General features: G+C 40.4%; 1 protein-coding gene across 1 annotated transcript in view; it reads right to left on the reverse strand.

Moving 5' to 3' along the window:
* The window catches only part of PLXDC2 (plexin domain containing 2), a 453,142-nt gene extending 434,351 nt beyond the window's left edge, over nt 1-18,791 (reverse strand). Inside the window, exon 1 of the mRNA XM_031652709.1 lies at nt 17,758-18,791. Within this exon, the coding sequence (XP_031508569.1) occupies nt 17,758-17,869 (112 nt within the window). The 5' untranslated portion in view covers nt 17,870-18,791. The remainder of the gene's footprint in view (nt 1-17,757) is intronic.
* Between the last annotated feature and the right edge of the window lie 5,638 nt (nt 18,792-24,429).

A 24,429-nucleotide genomic window follows, 5' to 3' on the forward strand; every position in this document is an offset into this window, starting at 1 on the left:
TCAACACCCAGCTGGGTGTGCAAGGCCCTTCCTAATCTTGCTCCTGCTCTTGCCCAACAGGCAAGGGCAGTTCCCTGAAGATTTCACAGTTCTCTGCCCCAGGATTGTTCTCTCTGTTCAGGATGCCCTTCCAGCAACTCTGCCCTCCTGTCACTCACACTTCAAATGCAGACCCAGACATAACTCCCTAGGAAGCTTTCCCTGACTCTCGAGGCTAAGACCTATGCTCCTGTTTCTCAATGCCATGGTGAATGCACCCTCTCTCTCTCTCTCTCTCTCTCTCTCTCACACACACACACACACACACACCACATTTTCTTACAATTGTCCTTTTTACTTTCCTATTTTCAATACTTCATGGTAACCTCTACCTGGCAAAGGCTGTATTTTGTATCCCTTCATATCACAAAGCTAGGAGGATAGGATACATCTAGCAAATGTTTGTAGAGTGAATAAATAATTATTCGCAGAGCTAAACCTCACCATCAACCCCAACCTAACAGCATAGTAATGTCACTTTAATTCAGTTATCTCAGCCCTTTCGAAACAACTATATATTGAGCCAATTTTGTTTAGTTTATAGGCTAGTCCAATTACATAATTTGGAAAGCTTGAAAAGTTCTACTAATGTCTGGTAATATTAACAGTCTATTGCCAGATGTGTATTGAAATGGTGGCATAGATGGTACACAGATAGTGTAGCAAATGGGATATTGATTCGGTCCTCAGAACCACCTAACCTCTTTCTTGAGCAGTTTTCTCTCAGCCCCTTTTTGATACATCTGTCCCTCTGCCTTTGTTATCCCTTGCCTCTTCACAGACACACACAGACAGACAGACAGACACACACACACACACACACTCTCTCTCTCTCTCTCTCTCTGCCTCTCTCTTTCTCTCAGTGATTTTGTGCTGTTCTTGATCTAATCAGGGGCCTTGCCAAAGGCTTCCTTTCCCAATCCATTGAAACCTGGACACTATACCTGTCTTTTTAGCACACCTGTTCTAGGTTTCAAATGCAGAGTATATGGATGACCATTCCTCCTCCTTGACACATTTCACATTTTCCAAGACATATTACCTAAACCCAAATAAATGACTCTGTAAGTTACTGACAACCTGCAAGTTCATGCAGGAACAAGGACTGGTTCCACTGCTCTCAAATAACACTATGAAGACGTCCACTTCTATTGTCCATATGTTTAGGGCTGGCCTCAACTAAAACACTAAAGGCCTCTGTACAGTTCTGGAGAAAATAAAACAAAAAAGTGAAATATGAAATGCCCAGGAAACTCTGAACTCTGCAGGTTTTTTAAAGATTTGTATTCATTTTTTATTTTTACGTTTCTTATCTTCTACTCACTGACTCAATCTTAGGACAGCTGTCTTGTTCTTACACATAGATTTGCTTACCTTTTTGATTAATTCACTAATGCACAGGTAGCATTTTGGATCCCTTTATACACAGAGCATCATTATCCAAAAAAAGTTAACTTGTCATCCAAGGGAATTGTGTAATCTCCTAAGGTGGTTTATTTATCCCTAGAATCAAACACATTCATAAGGTCAAAGTATTATTTTCTTGCTTCAAAGTAGATGACGCAGCAGAATTTCATTTCGTGTCCTTAGCCCATGCCAAGAAAAGAAAACTGTTTCTGAGATCCTCATCTCATTTTACACAACATGAGTTTGTTAAAAAATAAACTCCTTGAGCGTTCTTTTAATGCACGTTTTACTGGAATAATGTTCTCCACATCCAGATCTGGCCCTAGGCTATCAATGAGTGAGGGGGAGGGTTGTGAATAAGAGAAACGCTTTGCATTCCCGCAGGCAGCCATGCAAGTCTGAGCCTGCTGGAGGTGCAGTCAGCACTCCTAGTTAGATGCTGCTGCTGCAATTTACTGTTCCAGTGGCCATCAAAGGCTCACATTGGCCTGAATTTTTCCCAGACCTGCAACAGTAACACTGTACATGACTATTACTACACCGAGGGTGATATGGCTTTATGTCTGGCACTTTGAAATATAGATACATCAATAACTAATATTTAATAAGATTAAGTAAAGTTTTCAGAGAAAACGCCATGCCTTGCCCTGCCCATTTTTGTTTCTGCCTCTGACATCCTTAACTTCCCACTTCCAACGTCCTTATTTTTTTCTGTTGAAACCCACCAAACCTTCAGAGAACAGACATTTTTCACAACCATTAGTATGACTAGAGAGACGAGTAATTTTACTGCTGTGTTATAGATGAAGAAATGGAGGTTCGGGGGTTAATATTTTTGCCCAAGGTCAAAATGGCAGCAAGGAAATTTCAGAGCCAAGATTTGGACTCAAGCCCATCTGGCATCAAAAGCATCCTTTTAGCAACCACAAGACAATCAAATGTTGTCTTCCCTGGAGAACTTTCCCACAACGCACACCCCCGTGGGACTCTTCCCCGGCTCTCTTGTGCAACCACAAGTATGGGTTTGTCCCTTGCACTACATCCACGTTATATACATGCATATAGTCTCTTGTAAATCACACCCCTTATGTATAGAAACCATGTCTTTTTCTATCTCACACAGTGAATTACAAAATTCAATTGACAGTAGAAACATCTTCCAATGGAAGTTACCCCGGTGGAGGAAAAGGTTAACCAATATAAAAATTAGGCAAATTGAACTTCACAGAGATATTTCAAATTATATGATGAAATGTCATATATTTTAAGTACACATCACACATACATGTGTAACATATGGCAATCTCCAACTTATGTATAAAGAATATGAGATAGAATGGCTAGGTTTCCAATTAACCTACAACAGCCTATTTTATTTCTAATAAGTGCATTGATGCATTCCTCCATGTTTCTTTTAAATTACTGATTAGTTATTGAGTAAATGAATGGAAAGAGAAATGAGTCAATGCATTTATTAGACGCAAGACAGACCTTTGCGGGCTATTCAATAAGTCAGTCAACAATTTTAAAATTAAGAGCCTACTACGTGGTAGGTGCTATATCTGAAGTGTAGTTATACAATTTTTGTTTTATTTTTAAATTTTTAAAGTTCTGGAGAATCCCAATAAAAAAAAGTATTAAACAAAATGAATAAGCATTGGCTATGGAGCACTGATGGTCTGTTTGACGGGATTTTTGCCTCTTCTTTCTGGGTACAGATTATTGGACTAACAAAAGCTATGATATGTCATCCATGAAAGACTTAACGCTCTGGGTGTATACCCAGTGATGGGATTGCTGAGTCAATAATATAAATCATTCTACCATAAAGACACATGCATGCAAACGTCCATTACAGCACTATTTACAATAGCAAAGATGTGGAATCAACCTAAATGTCCATCAATGGTGGACTGGATAAAGAAAATGTGGTACCTATAGACAATGGAATATTATGCAGCCACAAAAAAGAATGAGATCATATCCTTTGCAGGAAAGTGGATGGAGGACATTATCCTTAGCAGACTAATGCACGAACAAAAAACCAAATATCACATGCTCTCACTTATAAGTGGGAGCTAAATGATGAGAACACATGGGCACAAAGAGGGGAACAACAGACACTGGGGTCTACTTGAGGATGGAGAGTAGGAGGAAGGGGAGGAACACTAAGCTTACTACCTGGGTGACAATAAACCCCTGTGGCACAAGTTTATCTATATAACAAACCTGTACAAGTACCCCTGAGCCTAAAATAAAAGTTAAAAAAAAATGAGTTAAAGCCACCTCTTTCATGGTTTTCCAGTGCCTGGAAAGTTTATCTATTCCCACAAGAAAAATAAAATGACGACAGGAATTGCCGACCAAATAAAGGAAGACGGTAAGTGAAACACCAAGAAAGATGAGAAAAATAAGACCCAGGTACAAGAATTGAATATGTAATATCAGAATGGGACAAAATTTACCCAAGAAAACCAACAGAGAAGAAAGAATCTATCACAGTCACAAATTATGACTTATCTGGTGAATGTCACTCGACATCTGAGATTTGAATCGTTTTAATGGTCATTGATAATAGGCCCTACCAAATGACATTATGCAGAAAAAATCATTAAGTATTTATTAATTGCATTCTATGAAAAGGTGCACTATGAAAGGTGCCAAGAAAACAAATAAGCAAAAAAAAAAAAAAAAAAAAAAAGGAAACAAACCTTGGTTCCTACCCTCATAGAGCTTACAATTTAGTGGGAAGAATAGTCCTCAATTGAATACTAATACAAATAGCAATATAATTGAACACTTTGATGGATCTCTCAAGACTCTTTCAGTGGCAAGTAACAAATCCCAACTCAAAATCAGAATTTCCTGCTTTATCTGATTAGGCAGTCCAAGATGGCCTATGGATGGCTCTAGACTTTTATCTTCCCAATGCAGCAACTCCCAGGAACAAAACAAACAAACAAACAACAACAACAACAAATCTTCTCTTTTCCGAAGCATAGTTAAAGAAAGACCGATTAGCCTGAGGTTCAAATGTGAAGGTACACTCTGCATGGCCACTTTTAAGACACAAGCTGGTCATGGGAAATATGCCACTATTAAAAGAAACCAGGAGAATAACATAGAGTGGGGAGAGGACATTCCTAAAGAATGGGAGGGTGCTGTTACCAAAGGATAGGGGAAAGAGATACTGAGGAGATAAAAATATCAGATGTTCAGACCGTACCATGAGTATGGAAGAGAGAAAGAACTCTGGAGAATGTTTCAATAAAAACAATAAAAGCCAAGGTAAGAAAAAATAATGTGCTCTGAATGCAAGAGAAACAAACCGTTGATTACATGGAAGAAGCTGACCTGAATGGATTAAAACGTGAGCAAGTGGATCACAATTAAAACCGTGAAAAGAGTTAACTCAAGTCACTGAGTGTGGTACTAAGAGATTGTATTGATTCTTTTGTTGAAAAATATTTAAAAGGCTGCCCATGGTCTGTATCTGAAAAATCTCTTAAATATCTATTTCCCAGGGGGAATTTCCCAGTTGGACTCTTTCGCCTTGAGATAGGTGGAAAGCTAATTATGTAAATTTCATGGCTCTATCTCTAATTTCTATTTCATTCATTGTTTATCCATATATCATTTTTAACTACAGAATTCTCCCCAGAGAAGCAAATTAACCAGTTTTAATATTTTATCAGACAATTCAAGTTGTGCGTTATAAATTATTAGGATTAAAATCTTGTCCTTTCAGTCTTTGAAATGTTATTCAGATTTACAAAGCTCAGAAATTTAAAACTGCTCTTGATAACACCAGTTAAACTATCCCTTTCTTTGTTCTTGCTAGCTTAGTATATGACTGGATCATTTGGAAATCATCCTTTGTAAATGAGTTCTCAGTTCTTCACAAATATGTATGACAAATTCTCTTACTTTGCAGTCACTCCATCTCTACCTTCTCTGTACATTTGGTCCTTTTTTTTTTTTATTTTTTACTTTTGAGATGGAGTCTCCCTCTGTCGCCCACGCTGGAGTGCAGTGGCATGATCTTGGCTCACTGCAACCTCCACCTCTTGGGTTCCAGTGATTCTTGTGCCTCAGCCTCTGAGTAGCTAGGACTACAGGTGTCCGCCACCACGCCTGGCTAATATTTTGTATTTTTAGTAGAGGCCTCCCAAAGTGCTGAGATTATAAGCATGAGCCCCCATGTCTGGCCTGTCATTGATATTTTAACCCAGGACATCACATTACAGAAATGTGACTTAGACATTTTGCCCAAAGAAACATGTGGTAAGAAAGTATCAACAAAACTCTTTGCATGAGGGATAAACCTGAACAAACACAGCACCATTTATAAAAGTGGAACACTAACAAGCATCCTACAGCAAATTTTCAGACAGCTTCCTATGCTTGGAGCTAGGGAGCATTGGGGAATCAGTCACAGAAGGCGGGTTATAGTCAAATGCAGGCACAAGTAATTACTACTGATAATCAGTGAAACGATGAAGACATCAAGGCTAAGTGGAGACCTGAAGGACAAAAAGCCAAAAAAAAAAAAAAAAAAAAAAAGGAGGAAAATGTGCTCCAAAAAGAGGCAAAGGCACGTGCAGAATTTCAGAACAGAGACAACGTAGGGGGATCCTGGGGAAGGGCAGGAAGTGCTGAACTTGAACCTGAAGAGGTCAAACAGGACCAGATACCTTCAGCATGAGAGCAACAGAAAGGCACAGGAGTGGTTCCAACAGAGGAAGTACACAGCCAGATTTGCATTTTAGAAAGATCTTTCTGGCTGTGGAATGAAGAATGGGTTCCAGCAGGGCAATTCTGGAGGCAAGGTGGGAAGCCTATGCAGTAAGCCAGGCTACAAAGGCCAGGCCTGTTGAAGACAGGACAACAGAACTGGGGGCCGGAGAAAAGCCATCTGAAGTCAAACAAAAGTACTTGGCATAAAAAAAAAATCAGCTTCTTATTGGCCATGCCTATTTTCAAACATCTCTTCTAAAAACAGCTTGACAAAACTGAGATTGCACCAATCTGGCTTCCTGCATGGAACTGTTTTGCAACGTCCAGACAATGAGACTGTCATGTGCAGGATGACTTTAAATCTTGCTTGTTTTTAAAAATATCTGAAATGAACAACAGATGTTAAAAAGATAAAGAAGGCTAAACAACCAAGAAATAAAACAAGCCGCCTGGCTTTTCCACATACTCCTGATTAAAAAAATACTCAGATCACCAAGCCTGAGTTCAGAGCCATAGCCAGTCAGGGACTGTGCGGAACTGGAGGTGGAGTTGACATTTTCAAATCAAACAAGAAAATTGTACCCCTTTCATTTGCAAATGCCTGGAGTCTAAATCAAATAACAAATTCTATTATCTATAGAGTGGTAGCAACTTGCAAACTGTACTCTCTTTCAAAGTAAATCTCCAATGGGATCGAAATGAATCAGCTAGTGAGCAAATGTTAAGGAGGATCCTAAAGCTTGGAGATTTTACCGTTCTTTCCAAAGCTGTTTCTTAAGGTGCAGCAAATTTAAGACAAAGTCTTTGTTGGAGCATTGCTGGTCCAGAGATAGGATGCTAAGAGGCACTTTGCAAAAATATCATCATGTCTATGTGTTACTTGCCTTGAGCTCACTCTTTCCATTGTGATAGTTCCTAAGAAGCCAGGTGTTAACATTTCCTTCCCTTAGCTGAGTTGTCCATTTTAATTAAACTATCAATCCCCATTTGTTTCCTAGGAAACAATGAGATGTATGGTTAGTTTGATGATGTGATAAGAAAACCTCTCCAGCTCTCCATCTGGACATTTCATTTCAACTAAAAATGGTCACTGTCAAATAGTCACTATTAACAATTTGTTATGATGGCTGGGCGCAGTGACTCATGTCTGTAATCCCAGCACTTTGGTAGGCCAAAATGGGTGGATCACTTGAGGTCAGGAGTTGGAGACCAGCATGGCCAACATGGTGAAACCCCATTTCTACTAAAACTACATAAATTAGCCGGGTGTGGTGGTGCGCCTGTAGTTGCAGCTATTTGGGAGGCTGAGGCAGGAAAATCACTTGAACCTGAGAGGTGGAGGTTGCAGTGAGCCAAGATCGTGCCACTGCATTCCAGCCTGGGCAACAGAGTGAGAATCTGTCTAAAAAAAAGAAAAAAGTTGTTATGAAACCCTGTGGTACTTGTTCTGGCCATTAGATGTTGTAGAAAAGAAATTACGTAGTCTCCCAGTTGTTTAGAAATGGAATTATTTACAAAATGACCCAGAGATTTAATAAGATTGCAATCAAAAGCCCAAAAGTTTGTAGCAAAATCTGAAATGTTTATTCTAAAATGGCTCTGGAAAAGGAAAGGACCTCCTGAAAGAGCCAGCTTCTGAAGAGCAAGAACAAGAAGGACGGGTTTGTCCCATCAGATATAAAGACTTATTATAAAGCTATAGTAATTAAGACTGTGTATCAGTACAGGGATAATTATGGGTTCCCCCACCCTCTTTATCGTCAAAGTAGATTATCTCAGCAGGGCTTATTTCAGGATTTATCTTTTTGGAGTAGACCTTTCACAAACCCAATAACCCAGAAATTCTAGCTCTAAATATAAGCCAAGCATCTCCTGCATGTAAACAGGAAAATACATTTGCAAGGATGCTCCTACCCCCACGTTCAAAACAGCACTAATTATCCATGGATGGAAAATTGAATAAATCAGTTGTGGATGAGCAGATTACAATTAAGTCCAACCCAAGTAGACGCAGTTGCTAAAAACAAAACAGCAAGTGATGTGATTTATTACACAACTCAGTCTCCACCAAAATTGTTTCACAACATAACCATCAGCATTTTGCAAGTCTTTCCATATTAACAAATGTGACCACAAGATTCCGATACAGGAGCTATATTTACTCACACTTCACGTAAAACAAAAGGTTTTCATAAAATTCATTCATTTTGAACAAAAAATTAAACATGTTTTAAAGCTACATAAAACTTTTAAAGCCAGGTTACAAATCAAATTAGGTACAACTATACATTATACAAGACATATAATATCCTATGCTAGTGTAACAAAAGCAGCATAAGAAAATAAAGCACTGAGCAACATCTTTGTAATATAGCAAGAATGCTCTCAGACTAAAATGTGAAACAAAATTTGTTTTAACCTCACAAGTCAACTTGATTCTCACAGGGCATCCACAGTTTTCAAAGTATTATAATATTCTTCAAATTTTTGTTGTATGACAAAATAATCTAAAATGACCCTCTTGTTTCTGCTCCAAACAAGCACCAAGGAAAAAAAAGTGCAAAGACACAGTGGTATGGCTCTTAGTTCAATTTTTGTTTCTTGGAATTAGCAAATTAAATGGCTAAATGACAAGAACAACAAAAAATTCAAAGGTGTCTATTCCCAGGACCTATATAAATAATAAATAGAATTAAAATGGCTAATATCAGAAGCAATAATTCTTGAAAGAATTATGGACAGGCAGTACATTTTGGGCAATCTTTAACATAAAACCGTGGACTGGCAAAATAATTAGGAGGTTAAATATTTTAAAATTAAAAGTTCAGGACAGGATTCCTTGAAGTCACAGGAACCCATACCCACTAAGAACATGATTCAGTATGCCCAAAATTATCTCACATACACTTTTCATTGGAATATTTTGCAAGGTAGATGGTATTTATGTCATTTGTATATAGACATTTCTCAATGAATTCAAGGGAAAAGATAGCAAAAGGAGAAGGAGAAGAGAGAGCCAAAAGGAGAAGTCGGCTGTAATACCAGACTTGGTCCCGCCAGCTCTGCCCACAGGAAGGTGAGTGGGCCCTTTTGACCAGACAAATGAACAAACAGACAGCATATAAATAACTAGGTTCATTAGGTCAGTGGTAGCTACAGCTTAAGTTTGTATGTCAGAAAGAATTAAGCAAATAAATGTAATAGATTTAGCATGAACAGTACCTGAAATGTACCTTAAATACTTTCTCATCTTAAAACTCATCATTATTGGTGCATTTCATGCTCTAAATGATAAATTCTGCCTATCTTACTTCCCTTTTAGGCTTTAGGGAAATAAATATGTTATTGGATGTTCATATTATGGTTTCAGAGAGAAAACGGTAGGAGTTACTACTGCAAGTGGATACACACAGAAGCATAAAACTACTACCCAAAAAACATTATTGAATGTCCAATGTTCCATATTCCAGCTGGACCCAAGAATACAGTATCCTAATCTAAATGAACCAGAGTGTACTTATGAAGCATCATACTCAAAGAGAATATATCAGTTTTATTTAGACTTTTCGTATTACTGAACACTCCAAGGAATATATAGAAAATTGACTTTTAAATATTCGAATTCCTATTCAGTTTTTCCATAGGGCAAACTCTTAATATTCTCTCCATATTCTCAAAGCCTCAATGAGCTACACACCTTACCTACAGGATGAGACCTCGAGCGACATGGATTCTAAGGAAAATGTCCGATTATTGAGTAAAAAATAATTGAGGAACTGAGTAATAAGATTCCAGACAAGGAAAAAGGAAGTCAGTCTACATCTTGGCCTGTGACCCTCTCTTGACAAAAATCACAGACCGCTATCTATGATAAGGCCTCAAGCAGAAAGAATGAGAACAGCCTATTTTAATTTGAAGGGTAGGGGAAAGGTACTAGTGCTTAGATCTGGTTTGATGGCCTCTGGAGGAAGAGATTAAAAGTCTGCATTTCCAGTAAGGTCACTTAGTGTCTGACCCCATGTTCAGATCTGTAATCTTTAACGGGCTAATTCCAAACAGGCCCCTGACAAGACCTCTAATTCTATTTAAATATACAAATCTATACTATCAGTCCACAGCTTACCACCTTTTTAATTAAAAAGAGGAAAATAAAACCAAACAATAAATATGAAATGAGTTCACTGTCTGGTTATAAACACATGCGGAATATTTCATAGTCTCATCTTTTTTCAGTTATTATTCTGTTAATTTATAACACAATAAATAGTGGAAGAAACTGTCTTGGTAAAAGCATCACTACTTACTCTGTCATTCTGCAGTAACTTCCTCAGCTTAACAGAATCATTGTGTGGGAGGCAGTGAGGGAAGACATCCTGTGTGAACTCAGTGAAGAAAGACCTCTCAGAATGGAGTACTCTACAGAGATAATTAAAGCCTTGGGAAAATGTGCTCAGAATAAAGTCAAAGGGCTGGAATTCATCAGATTCAGAGAAAGCAGAAAGCAACTTAGTGATACACAACCTTATGTATTATGGCGATTCAATCTTATTTGCTTTTTTCCCAAATAAATACCAAATGAGATTTTAAGTGAGAAAGGTAAGATGAAGACAGAGGTAAGCTAGCACACAAAATGTAGGCCAGAAGGTTTACATACCGGTTGGAGGTGGACCACCAATTGTGCACTGAGATTTCAAGAAACCAAAATTTAAATGGTAAAACTCCGAGCCCCTATTTATAATGTCCAGAAGATACAAACAAGTTCAAAAGAACTATGTCTGTTATTGAAACATAAGATCTCTCACCCTGTCCCTGTCTCTTTCTCTTTCTCTCTCATTTTCTCACGGCATACTATCTCGGGGAGCAGACACTGTGCAATGTATTGCAGAATATCCTCATCTACCTCCCTGTAGCAGCTACCATAGCAAGTTTTTTATTATTTTATTTTTTGAGATAGGGTCACACTCTGTTGGCCAGGCTGGAATGCAGTGGTGTAATCACAGCTCATTGCAGCCCTGACCTCCTGGGTTCAAGCCATCCTCCCACCTGAGCCTACCAAGTAGCTGGGACTACAGGTATGCACCACCATGACCAGCTAATTGAAAAAAAAAAAAAAAAAACCAAACTGTAGAGATGAGGTCTCCTCCCTATGTTGCCCAGGCTGGTCTCCAACTCATGGGCTCAAGCAATCTCCCTGTCTCAGCCTCCCAAAGTGTTAGGATTACAGGTATGAGCCACTGAACCCACCTCAAAACAAGTTTTATGATAATTTTTTTTTTTTTTGAGATGGAGTCTTGCTCTGTCACCCAGCTGGAGTGCAGTGGCACATTGTCAACCTCCGCCTCCCGGGTTCAAGCTATTCTCCTGCCTCAGCCTCCTCAGTAGCTGGGACTACAGGTGCGTGCCACCACACCTGGCAAATTTTTTTATTTTTAGTAGAGATGGGGTTTCACCATGTTGGCCAGGATGGTCTTGATCTCCTGACCTCCTGATCTACCCACCTCGGACCCCCAAAACAGTGTTGGGATGTTGGAATCACAGGTGTGAGCCACCACGCCCAGCCAAGACAATATTTCTAAAGCCTCCATTATAGTTTAGTGGCATGAGGCCTAAAGACAGTTTAATTCAAAAGCAATCTCACAAATAATCAAAATTATTTAGTAGTCTTCAGCTTCAGTGAAATGAAACATCACAACCACCATATATGTATGCATATGTACATATATATGTATACTGTATTTTAAGATATTAAATTAAAAATATAAGTAAATACGCAGTCAGAAACTAGCAGTATAGGAGAATAGTGGAATAAACTTTTTGAAAGTCCTATCTATCAATAGAAGGTTTAAGGCATATGACTGATTTTAAAATGGGCAAAGGGCCTAAAAATTGACATTTCTCCAAATAAGACAAAAAAAAATGGCCAACAGGTATATGACAAGGTCCTCAACATCACTAATCATTAGGGAAATACAAATCAAAACCACAATAAGGTATCATGTCACACCTACTAATATTAAGATGGCTACTGTACACCGCATGTTCTCACTCATACGTGGGAATTGAACAATGAGATCACTTGGACATGGGAAGGGGAACATCACACATCACGGCCTATTGTGGGGAGGGGGGTTGGAGGAGGGATTGCATTGGGAGTTATACCTGATGTAAATGACGAGTTGATGGGTGCTGACGAGTTGATGGGTGCAGCACACCAACATGGCACATGTATAGATATGTAACAAACCTGCACGTTGTGCACATGTACCCTAGAACTTAAAGTATAATAAAAAAAATAAAAATAAAAAGACAATAGATGGTAAGTGTGGGTGAGAATGTGGAGAAAAAGGAACCCTTACACACTGTTGGTGGGAATGTAGAACAATATGAAGTTGCTTCAAAAAATTAAAAATAAACCCGCATATGAGCCAGCAATCTCTCTTCTGGATATATATCTAAAGAAAATCAGCCCCTTTAAGACGTATCTTCACTCCTATGTTAACGGAAGCATTATTCACAATAGCCAAGATATGGAAACAACCTGAGTGTCCATTGATGAATAACTGGATATATATTCCATATAAATTGCATATATAGTGCATATATATTATATATTTCATATATATTATATATTGCATAGATAGTGCATATGTATTCTATATAGTGCATATATAGTGCATATATATATGCACAATGGAATATTATTTAGCCTTAAAAAATATTTTGCTATTTGTGATAGCATGGATGAAGCTGGGGGACATTGTGCTAAGTAAAATAATTCAGACACAGAAATACAAATGCAATTTGATTTTCTCTTATACATAGAATTCGAAAATAAACAAGCATCATGCTGCACAGCTTACATACATATTATTAAAAATTAAAACAAAGAAATTTTTAAAAGAAATGTATAAAATAAAAAAGATATGAGATTAAGAACATGAGTGAACATTCACTCAGAAACCAGCAGGATAGAAGAATGGTCGAATGAATTTTTGAAAGTCCCACCTAATAGTAGAAGGATAGTTTAGCAGACTTCTGGATCTTGTGCTTTGGTTTCAACAATTACTCTCTAAAGTTAGTTTTAAATTTATTTCTATCCTATTGATGGACAAACTCTCAGCATGGGAATTATTTTAAAAGTCTCCCAAGGTGGCATTCAAATTAATAATTCAGCTTGAACTATAGTTCTATTCAGTTCAATTAAGTCCAATAACCATTTATTGCAACTATTTATTGGTAGTTGCTACAGCAGATTCAGAAATAAATGACAACAGACCCTGACCTCAGGGACGTATGGTCTGGTCTAATGGAATACATGAGAGAGAGGCGGAAATGGAAAGAAAAGGAAACCCTACAGTATCAAGCAAGTGCCTTTGAAGAAGGCATAAAGTGCACTGAGAATTCTAAGACAACACGTCCTTTTGTGGAGAGTGTCACTTGAGATAAATCTGTAGGAAAAATTGGAAAATGGATGGATGGAGACGGACTTAGAGAAGGAAGAGCAGGAGGAATGGCAGAAGTGTTAATGCATGGTACACACTCAGGGAACCTCCAGCAGCTCATCTGGTGAGAGCATTCAAGAACAGGCAGGGGAGAGAGGGTGGGAAAGTGCTTGAGGCCACACTGCAATGGCCTTGAAGACCATGGAGAAGAGAATGTATTTAATGTGATGAGGAAGTAACTGAAGACTTTATTTGTTTGTTTATTTACTTATTTTTATTTTTAGTTTTTTGAGGCAGAGTCTCCCTTTGTCACCCACCCCCCAGGCTGGAGTGCAATGGTGCTATTTCGGCTCACTGCTACCTCCACCTCCTGGGTTCAAGCGATTCTCCTGCCTCAGCCTCCCAAGTATAGCTGGGATTACAGGTGTCCACCACCACGCCCGGCTAATTTTTGTATTTTTAGTAGAGATGGGGTTTCACTATGTTGGCCAGGCTGGTCTCGAACTCCTGACCTCAGGTGATCTGCCCATCTCGACCTCCCAAAGTGCTGGGATTACAGGTGTGAGCTACGGCGCCCAGTCTGCAGCTGAAGACTTTAGATCCTGTGATCAAGGTTGTTGATCAACTCATTCCTCTTTAAAAACATAATGTTTCTGCAATAGGAGATAGTTTTAGGAAAAAATGACAAAAACTAATTGATAAGGACACATATTTTCTACATCTCTGCATGAGAGTATCTGATTCTTGTAGTAAGGAAACCTGTCTGAAGCAAAATTAATCTTTCATTATTAAGTTTTATTCAAATACATTCTCCCTGACAAGAGTTTATTTCTGAAGATCACACTGAAATGTGCAAATTCTCCTGATTATAATAATTCCAGGCTGGGTGCGGTGGGTCAAGCCTGTAATCCCAGCACTTTGGGAGGCCTAGGTAGGTGGATCATGAGGTCAGGAGTTTGAGACCAGCCTGGCCAATATGGTGAAACCCTGTCTCTACTAAAAATACAAAAATAGCCAGGCGTGGTGGTGGGCGCCTGTAATCCCAGCTACTTAGGAGGCTGAGGCAAGAGAATTGCTTGAACCCGGGAGGCAGAGGTTGCATTGAGCTGGAGATTGTGCCACTGCACTCCAGCCTGAGTGACAGAGTGAGACTCCTACTCAAAATAATAATAATAATAATTCCAAACCTCTATGCAGACATTCATGAACAAACAAAAACATTATCTTTGACATACATGTTCTACACTACAATTATGTCTCAGTCCAAACTTACCTGACCTCAAGCTTCAAAACTTGTATCTATTCGCTAAAGGAAAAAGAAACTCACATTTCATATTTTTAAAAATTTGCATGTAGCCTCAAGTCATTGATTGATAAAATAATTAACCTGTCCTTTGTCCAACAATATGGACAGATGTCCATTTTGTAATAAATATTCACTTGAATTAACCCCTCTATTATACTATTTTGCTCTAGGTTTATATGCAAACAAACTTTAGTGATTATGTCTCAACAGCAACACTCTCATAACAAACTCTACAAATTAGTAATAATTCAAAGTAAATTGTTTAACTCCAACAAAAGCAGGAAATAACAGAAAAAATCTTTAACCAGAGAAAGAACAACTAAAATAAGTGTAAATTATATGATAAACTACTTCCCTCTAAAACAGAAAAGGGAATAGAGGAAATTAGCAGTTTCTCTGCCCTCTGGTGGCAATAAAATCAACTGCAGCATTTACTAAAGTAATGCATAATAAAATGTCCTGGTTATGAAATCAGATATTTCTCCTGTGCCAAAATGTCTGTAATAAAAATCCTGATTGTTGCGTGCCAAATTTCAAGACTGTTGGACTTTTCCCCCCATATCGAACTTTTATATAGACTATTTTACAAAAAAATTGTGTATTTTTTCTGTTTCACCTTGCCATTTTTATATATTCAGTAAGCTAACCATTTAATTACAATATTTTCTTCTTAAAACTACATGTAAATTGATGTCCAGGAAAGAAGCTACTTTGGTTTAGAAAAGTCTTCGAAAATTTGCCAAGGAATTTAAAACCATTCTTTTAAAAATCAATCCTATCAATATATGGGCTTCTAGAGTATATTTCTCATCAGAAATATTCAACTAGCTTAAAATACCAGTACATTGATGTTGAACATTTTAAGTATTTTATATTTCCCACAGCAAGAGCTTTTAATTATATGGCCAATCTTACTTCGGGATGAATTTCAACCTCAATTTCTGAACTTCTTGGCATAGCAAATGTGTGTGTGTGTGTGTGTCTCTGTGTGTGTGTGTACATATATTCTTTTTTCAGTAACATTACTGGAAAAGGTTTATAAAAAGATAAACATTTGCTGGCATTTATTTATTTATTTTTACTGCAAATGCAGTATTTATTCCTAGTGCCTAAGAAGTTTTTAAATAAACAACTTGGGATGCAAGTTGGCACACACATCCTTTTAGCCTCATTTGTGGTGGAATAAATTGTTTTCATTAAGCATCTATTCATACCATGAATAAGTACATGAAAATTGCTGTTGCAATTTTTAAATAAATGTGTTCTTTCCTGGAAGGCTAAAAGTGTTATTTTTTTCCGATCAGTGAAACATACCAGAGAAATAAACAAAAGGTATAGTCTACTGTCATAAATCATACACAGTCAAGAACAACCTATGTCCATTAATGCAAAACAATTAAATGTGACAAAGACAAATCAACACTCAAGAAATCTGCATTTTATTCTCAGCTTTAAAAGTATTGTCATCCTATTGCCTCCCTATACATACACCCCAACACACACACCCCTCCAACCATAAATAAGAGCGCAGTCAGTATCTGTGTTTTATCTAGAACAGTTTACACCAGGGACAGACGAAGTGTTGTGACTGTCTTCTAAGTCGCGGCTTGGTAAATTTCACTCAAGGGTTTCCTTCAAGATCTTCAAGATTCACCTTGCCTGGCATCCCCAGGTGTACCCCCAGCCTTCCATCTGTGACTTTCAAGTTTGACTGTTGAGGACGCATGCATACTTTCTGGGCAATCATTTAAATTACACACACACACACACACACACACACACACACACACACACACCAGAAAAGAACAAATTGATTATCCTAAGCAGTAAGTTTTCGTTTTTATTTTCCCTCCAAGTTTTTTTCTTTTTTTTCTCGTTTCACCTCCTCTCGAAGTCCACCCGAATTCACCAATTTCTGCCAAGATCTCTTTCTGTCTGTGTCTTCACTTTCTTCACTGAAAGGCAGAAATGGGGAGTAGGCACCCAGCTCGCGGGGGGCAGGGTCCCAGGAGGCAGCCCTGCGCCTTCCGCTCGGCGATCGTCCGCGGGGCGCGGCTCCCCGCAGGACGCGCACCTGCCAGGACAGCCACTAAGAGGATGCGGAGGTTGGGGGTCCTCCCGGGGACAAAATCAGGGCACCCTGAGGAACCCTCTGCGCGTTCAGGCCTGTCTGTGAAGCTGGCAGGCGGAGGACAATGGGAGCAGGGGTAAGCATCCAGAGGCGCGCCCGCCCCCACCTTTCCCACCTGCTCCCCACCTCTGCGCCGGCCGCACCTACCCCGCCCCACTTCCAGGGCCCGCTTGGCCCGGTTCACTAGACAGAGCTACTGGGGATTGCCAGGGGAAGGAAGCTGCTGCCACAGGGAATTTTCTCATGCAGAGGGGAGACCGGCAATCCCTGGCTTTCACCAAGTCCCCCACCCACCCCACATCACACACTCGCTTAGTTTAACCAGCAGCGAGGAAGGAGGAGGAGCCGTAGAGCACACAGCCTGGAGATGCCAGGTCCTAGGAGATGTATCCACAGAAGCAGCTTGCTCTCACACTGGAGCCCTCCCGGGGCTACTTAGGGGAGACAGTACCACCCCCTGCCGCCCAGGTGAAGTAAGCCCGAAAGCCTCAAGAAAACCCCTAGTTCCCGGCGTCCTTCTCTTTTTAACCCTCTTTTCCCCATTTGGGAATCCTAAGTTTACCCGAAAAGCAACTGCAATAAGTTTCCCAAGGGCAGGCAGGTGATGTAGGGGGAGAGAGTAGGGGAGGAACGAGAGATCCAGGAAGGTCTTCAGCTGTGCACAAAATCAAAAAGCCAAAGTGCATCTTACTTACCAAGGATTTGGTCTCCGGGTTTCCCATCGGCGAACCGAAACTGGTCCGTAAAGAAGTGGCAAAGTAACACAACTCCTGCAGCGGCCAGGTCGGCCCTCGGGAACCTCGCCATGCCGCCGCCGCCACCTCCCTACCCAGCCCGCCAGTCCTTCGCCGGTGCTCGGGGGCTCCCGATGCAAGAGGCGCGACCGGGCCAAGCGCTGCGGATCGGTCTCGGTGGGACCCGGAGGCCTTTGTAAATATCCCTGCGATTTCACAGTAGGGAACCGAGAGGAGGAAGAAGCGAACGCGAGCAGGAGCGCAGCCCTCTTCGGACCTCTGGGGCTCTCTTTGCAACTTGCCACACTCGCAGCCCTCACCCGACTCTGAACAACAACTGCGGGGAGGAAAGGCCACTTGCAGCCGGGGCTCGCAAACTGTCGGTTCCACTCGGACAGCGCCACCCCGGTGCCCGCAGACGGTGACTTCCGAGCCCCAGCGATGCGCTCCACTGGGTTCAAAACAGATCTAATTCCACAGCCAGCGCCGCTGCTGCCAGCTCCAGATCCACTAGGGCTGGTCGGCTCTGCAGGAACTTTCCTCTGTCTCGGGATGGCCCCGGCAGGAGGTTTTTAGGTTTGCGGGAAGGAGGTTGATGGCGAAACCCTCCCGACAAGTTTTGCTTCGTTTCTTCGCCCGACGCAGGGCGCGCGTCCGTTCTCGCAGCGGGAGGAATGGGCAGCTCCAAAGAGCTGAGCCCTGGTAAGGTTCGGGCTGCAGCAGTCTGAGGTCCGAAGCCAGAAAAAAAAAAAATGTGTGTGTGTGTGTGTGTGTGTGTTTTAAAAAAAAAAAAAAAAAAAAAAAGAGAGGAAGAAGAAAGGAAAAGGGGGGGGGGGGAGGGAGTCAGGCTAGAACCTATCGGGAGAGGGTTCCTCCAGGCTCAGGAGGAGGTGGCCCCAAGCCCCCGCGGAGCCCCAGGAGTTTGGTGGCGGAGGAGGCGCTGCCGTCGCCACGCTCCCCAGCGCTCCTGCTCCACACTTTGAGGAGGGAAGGCAGCTCGCAATTTGCCAGATCTGCCGCCGCACCCTCCTCCCTCCTCCCTCCGCCCTCCCCTTCGCTCCTCCAGGCTTCTCCCACCTTCCTCCCTGAAACCGGCAGCCGGCACCGACCTGTCCAATGACTGCACTTTCCTTGGGGCTGGCTGAGGAGTCGCCGCCAACAGATTAAGCCGGGGGAGCCTAGCGAAGGGGAGGGAGAGGGCCACTCCAGCCCCGCGCGCCCCCGGCAGCCGGCTGCCCCCGAGCGCGGGGAAAGGGGACGAGTACGGGGAGCTAGCGGGGGAGCCCGGGGCGGTACCTCCGCGCTGCCTGGGCGCCATCGCCGCACCCTGCTCGCGCGTCCTGGGCAGCTCCGCCAACTGCTCCCCCCACCCACCTGGCGCCCGGGCCGCCTTCGCGCCAGACTGCGGGGGGCGATCGCGCCCCGCCCCAACACTGGCGGGGTCTCCCTGGGCAGGAAAGGGTTAACCACAGCTCGCTCCCTCCCGGAGGCTGGGTCTGGCAGTGGCTGGGTGTGGAGAAAGCAAACGAGAGCCAGTTAGGTTACCGACTCCGCGAAGCCCCCTCGGACCCCAGCCCCGCGCGGGAGGGTGGCGGAGGGTGGCGCGCCGCAGCGTGGTCCTCGCCGTTGCCGCCGCGGCTTTGTAAAGTGTCAGCGGGGGCGAAAGTGAGAGTTTAAAGGAACAGGAGGCCCATTGAATTTCCTACCGGGGCTTTCAGGGGATCTGGCTCCCCGGTTTGTTTTTGTTTTTTCAGCTCGGGGATCTGTTTCCGCGTTAACCCTTGCCGGCCCTGTCGTTAGTTATATTATTTTGCATACAGTTAATCATTTTTGAAAGGGATAAATACAAGGAAAAGAAGCAAAGCGCTATTGGTTAAAAGTACAGGATCTAAAGCCCAGATAGCCTGGGCTGGAATTTCACTTGCCCCGCAATGAGCAATTTATCTCCTAGCCTCAGTTATCCATCCATCAAATGGAGAGAATTAGAGTAACGCCCTTATAAGGTGGTTGCAACAGATTGGATGAGTTAACTGTATATTTAATAAATGTAGAACATTGCCTACCGCAAAGTACGTGGCTTTAAGTGTTTCCCAAGCAAAAGTGAGAGAACACTTCAGTCACGTAACAAATTTCCATGTGTTCTAAGTTCCAGTTCCTTTCCACTCCAAGCTCTGAAGAGTCTATGGATGCTGTCAATAGATGTCTCAGCTTGCAGCAAAACCCACTGGAAGTGAATCCGGATAATCAATCTACCTTTGCAAATGTGATGCTCAAAGGATGGCTCTCTCACAAGAAATATGTTTCCCCTAATCCAATACTCAATCTGCTCTTTATTTCCAAACGACAGATATACACGAATAAACACAAACATATGTCATGCCTACAACTCTTTATTATGCCACGCCTACAACTCTTTATTATGCCAGGACCCTGGCTCTTTCCTGAGCTTTCCTCCCATAGGTTGATTTCTACTTAGGTAACGATTTTTCTACTTAGGTAACGATTCTTCTATTTCTGCTTAACCAGGAGTGTTTAAATTCCATGTAATATTACATCTGAATTTGAGTACCTAGATACATACCTGCTTAAAATCAAGTTTGAAAACTGAATCTTCTCATCAAAACTTGATTGTGCGGTTGACCCTTGAACAACAGGGGTTTGAACTAGGAGGGTCCGCTTTTGCATGGATTTTCTTCCTCCTCTGCCACCCCTAACACAGCAAGACTAACCCCTCCTCTTCCTCCTCCTCTTCAGCCCACTCAATGTGAAGACGATGAGGATGAAAGTCTTTCTGATGATCCACTTCCACTTAATCAACAGTAAGTATATTTTATCTTCCTTATGATTTTCTTACAACAGTAGGGTATTAGTAGTTAAGTTTATGAGGAGTCGAAATTGTACATGAATTTTCTACTGGGTAGGGGGTCCGTTCCCCTGACCCCCATACTGTTCAAGGGTCAACTATAGTTTAATTGATGCTGATTCTTTTTGAGAATCATAAATCCATGTGGAAAGCATCCCAAAATATTCTGCACAACTCCAGCTCCCATCATATCTAAAATAATGGGGAATCCAGCAGAAACTATTTCAAGAAAGCACCTCTTTTTTTAGACTGGGTTATTTCTCCTTCTTTCACAGTAGAAAAATAAGTGTTTCCTCCTCTGACAACAAGTAAATCCCCACCTCTCCTTGCTATCATTTTCTTGCTTTTTTCCTTTATTATTTTATGTGCATCTTCGTAGCGTTCATTTTTCTTGTTACTTGCGGTCATCAATGCTCTGCCCTCCTGATTGAAACTATATACTTTTTGTAAGTAGAAATTTGATGCCAAAATTTGAAAGGGGGCTAAATGGTCATTCAGGGTCAGTCGGGAAAGACTTTTATATGTTTGGTTAAGTTACTGATGCTGCTGAATTGTACTGGTTTACTCCTATCTTAATTTTATTCTGAAGAGCTATACACATAGTAAATGCAGAAGTATGGGAGAAGATACAAGTAAGCAAAACCCAATCATGCTTGATGAGATTTGCTGTTCAGAAATAAAGATGAAAGAGCAACATTGTATAACAATAAACTCAAGCTTTGATCATTTGTCTTAAATGTTGATGAATAATTATTTTTAAAAGTATATTCTGCCTTTACATTGTAGCAAGGAATGAATAAATAAAATGTATGTAGGACAGTATGCTCAGAGTGAAATGGAAAAAGTAGATTACTCTTATCATTCTGGCTAAAGTAGGGTATTTTGTGGCCTAAATTATTTGGGTTTGCCATATACATTTCACCACAGTAGAAGTGTCTCTTTCCATTTTGTAGTAACAAAGTAAGCGTTCATGGAAGATGTTACATCTTCCATCTGACAGGAGGGAGAGATGTAGTAATGGCTGGAGATCTGTTTGTATTTACTGTAGACACAGGAAAAGAATTGGTGGTTCTTTCACCCACTCCCTTCATTTTAGCTAATCTCTCAAAGAACAAATGAATCAGGAACCACAAATGAATAGCACTTAGATTCTTTGTCCATGACAAAGATCTGGAATTCATACGACACTCTCTCCTTTAAAATAATATATCAGAATCATTCTCAACAACATAGAACTTTGGGCAAAGATTAGCATGTGATCTATTGCCGTGTGGATTTCAAATCTGTTTACAACCCTTATCTCTACCAAGCTTCAGAGAGATTTTTACACATTCCAAGTGCAATACTATCTATAGAAATGTGCTTACAATTAATCACCTTGTTTCATCTCTGTCTTTAACGATGTTGTGTTTCCTAGGACCTGTCCAAAATTGGAACTTGGCTAACAGGATGCTGAAGAAAACAGCATGCTCCCTTGGAAATGAGATTCTATACATGCTGTAGAATACTTGACATTTATTATAATCTTTTCTTAACTATTCAGGAAATAGTTTTCGTCCATTTTAACAGGATTTGTTAAAACTTTCTACAATTGCTGTCAGATAAAGGGAAATTGCTATTAGTGAATTGCTTTTATTCAGTCCAAATATTATGACCTTTCTTCTAGGTCTCAGCAATTCCTCTCCCTCCTCATTTGGTAGGGCTAATTTTTGACCTCTGGTATGCAATTACAAGACTCGTTTGTTCATCTTGGCTGATCTGCTCTCAGAATAAACTGGAATTCTATTGTACTGTTGATGGGTAATTCCAGCTTTTTGTTCTTTACAGTTTTAAGGAGAAAATTTTATCAATTCTGCGTTTGAATTGAATAAACATCTTTTTAAAACTTACTTAACAGCTAACATAACTCTTTTTAATTGGAGCGTTTCACATACAACAATACTTTATGCCTTTTAGCCTCCTATAAATACTGAATGTACTATTTAGATGAAATTAACAATATAGGCACATTCATAATGAAACAATATCTTGCATTAACATGGCATACATGTTTATAGTCTCCTTTCTGAATCTGAATGAGCTACAGTGGTTTTGACCAGTAAATAGCAAAACATAAAAATGTAAAAAAAAAAAAAAAGTAGAAAAGATGTTAATAAAATGGAACACTATATTCTCAAAAGGGGGTAGGAGCATTACGTTACCTTTATTTTTAAATGGCAACATTGTATCATAGAAACTTAAACCTTATTCCCAAATTGTGCTCAAAGATAGGTTAAATTCCTACATTTTGCAAATAAAGGAAAATGGGCAAGTGCTCAGCAAGCACTTAGTGAATTGAAAAATGAAATAAACATGTTAAAGAATATGCTGTACAATGCAGAGTGATGGGGCACCTGGAAAAGTTCTCAAGTGATTATTGCTTTGGACACAGTTGTCAGCCTTATAGCCTATCCAGATTTTGCTAAACTGATGGAAATATCTAAACTGCAGGAAATTTGACTCTCAAATATCAGCCCCAGGAGAAATTGTGCTTCTGCAGAGCCCCTAGTGGAGGCTGTTATTCCTGGTACAGATCACAGGGCTTCTTGTGTTGGAGGCAGGACTGCTCTGATTCCCACAGGCACCACCACTGCTAGTGTCCGCCAACATGACTTGTACTGAATTTCCTTTCCTCATCTTGCATTCATCCTGTTTTCTTTTGCCCTAGATTTCCAGTCTTTTTATTTCCATATCTACAAAATTTTTATTGATATATAATTTACATAGCTTAAGATTCACCTTTTTTAAAGTGTACACTATTCAGTGGTTTTTAGTATGCCCACAAGGTGGTAAAATCCAGACTACCATCTAATTCCAGAACATGTCATCACTCCAAAAAGAAACCCCATACCCGTTAACAATCACTGCCCATTCCCATTTCTCCTCAGCCCCTGGCAAACACTAATCTACTTTCTGTCTCTGGGAATTTGTTCCTTCTGGAGAGCTCACATAAATGGAATCATACAGTATATGGCCTTTTGTGTCTGATTTCTTTTGCTTAGCATGTTTTCAAATTCTCCCATGCTGTTGACTATATTTGTACTTTGTTCCTTTTTATTTCCAATAATATTCCATTGAATTATACTATGGAAAAAGATGAAGTCCATCAGTTATTGGACATTTGGGTTGTTCCCACTTTTTGGCTATTATGAATAACGTGACTTGAAAAATCCAAGCACAATTTGTGTGAACATATGAGCAGTTTGGTAACTCTACAATTAACTTGGTGAGAAAATGACAAACTGTTTTCCACAGTGGTTGCACCTTTTTACTTTCCCAGGAATGCATGAGGGTTCCAATGTCTCCTCATCCTTGCAAATACTTGTTAATTTTCATTTAAAAAGAAATTTCAGTGATCCCAATTGGTGTGAAGTGGTATGACATTCTGGTTTTTATTTGCATTTCCCTGATGACTATTGATGGTAAGCATCTTTTCTTGGGCTTATTGAGCATTCGTGTATCTTCTCTGGAAAAGATTCTCTCTAAATCCTTTCTCATTTTTAATTGGATTGCCTTTTTATTGTTGAGTTGTACGAGTTCTCAACATAGTCTGGATGTTGGGTTCTTAAAATATGTAGGATTTGCAAACATTTTCTGAAAGAAATGAAATAATATGGGTTGTCTTTTCACTTTCTTGATAGTGTTCTTTGATGCACATTTTATTTTGTTTTGATAAAGCACAATGTATATATTTTTCTTTGGTTACTTCTACTATAGGTGTCATGTATAAG

The sequence above is a fragment of the Papio anubis genome, chromosome 11 (genome assembly GCF_008728515.1).
Source record: "Papio anubis isolate 15944 chromosome 11, Panubis1.0, whole genome shotgun sequence".
NCBI lineage: Eukaryota > Metazoa > Chordata > Mammalia > Primates > Cercopithecidae > Papio > Papio anubis.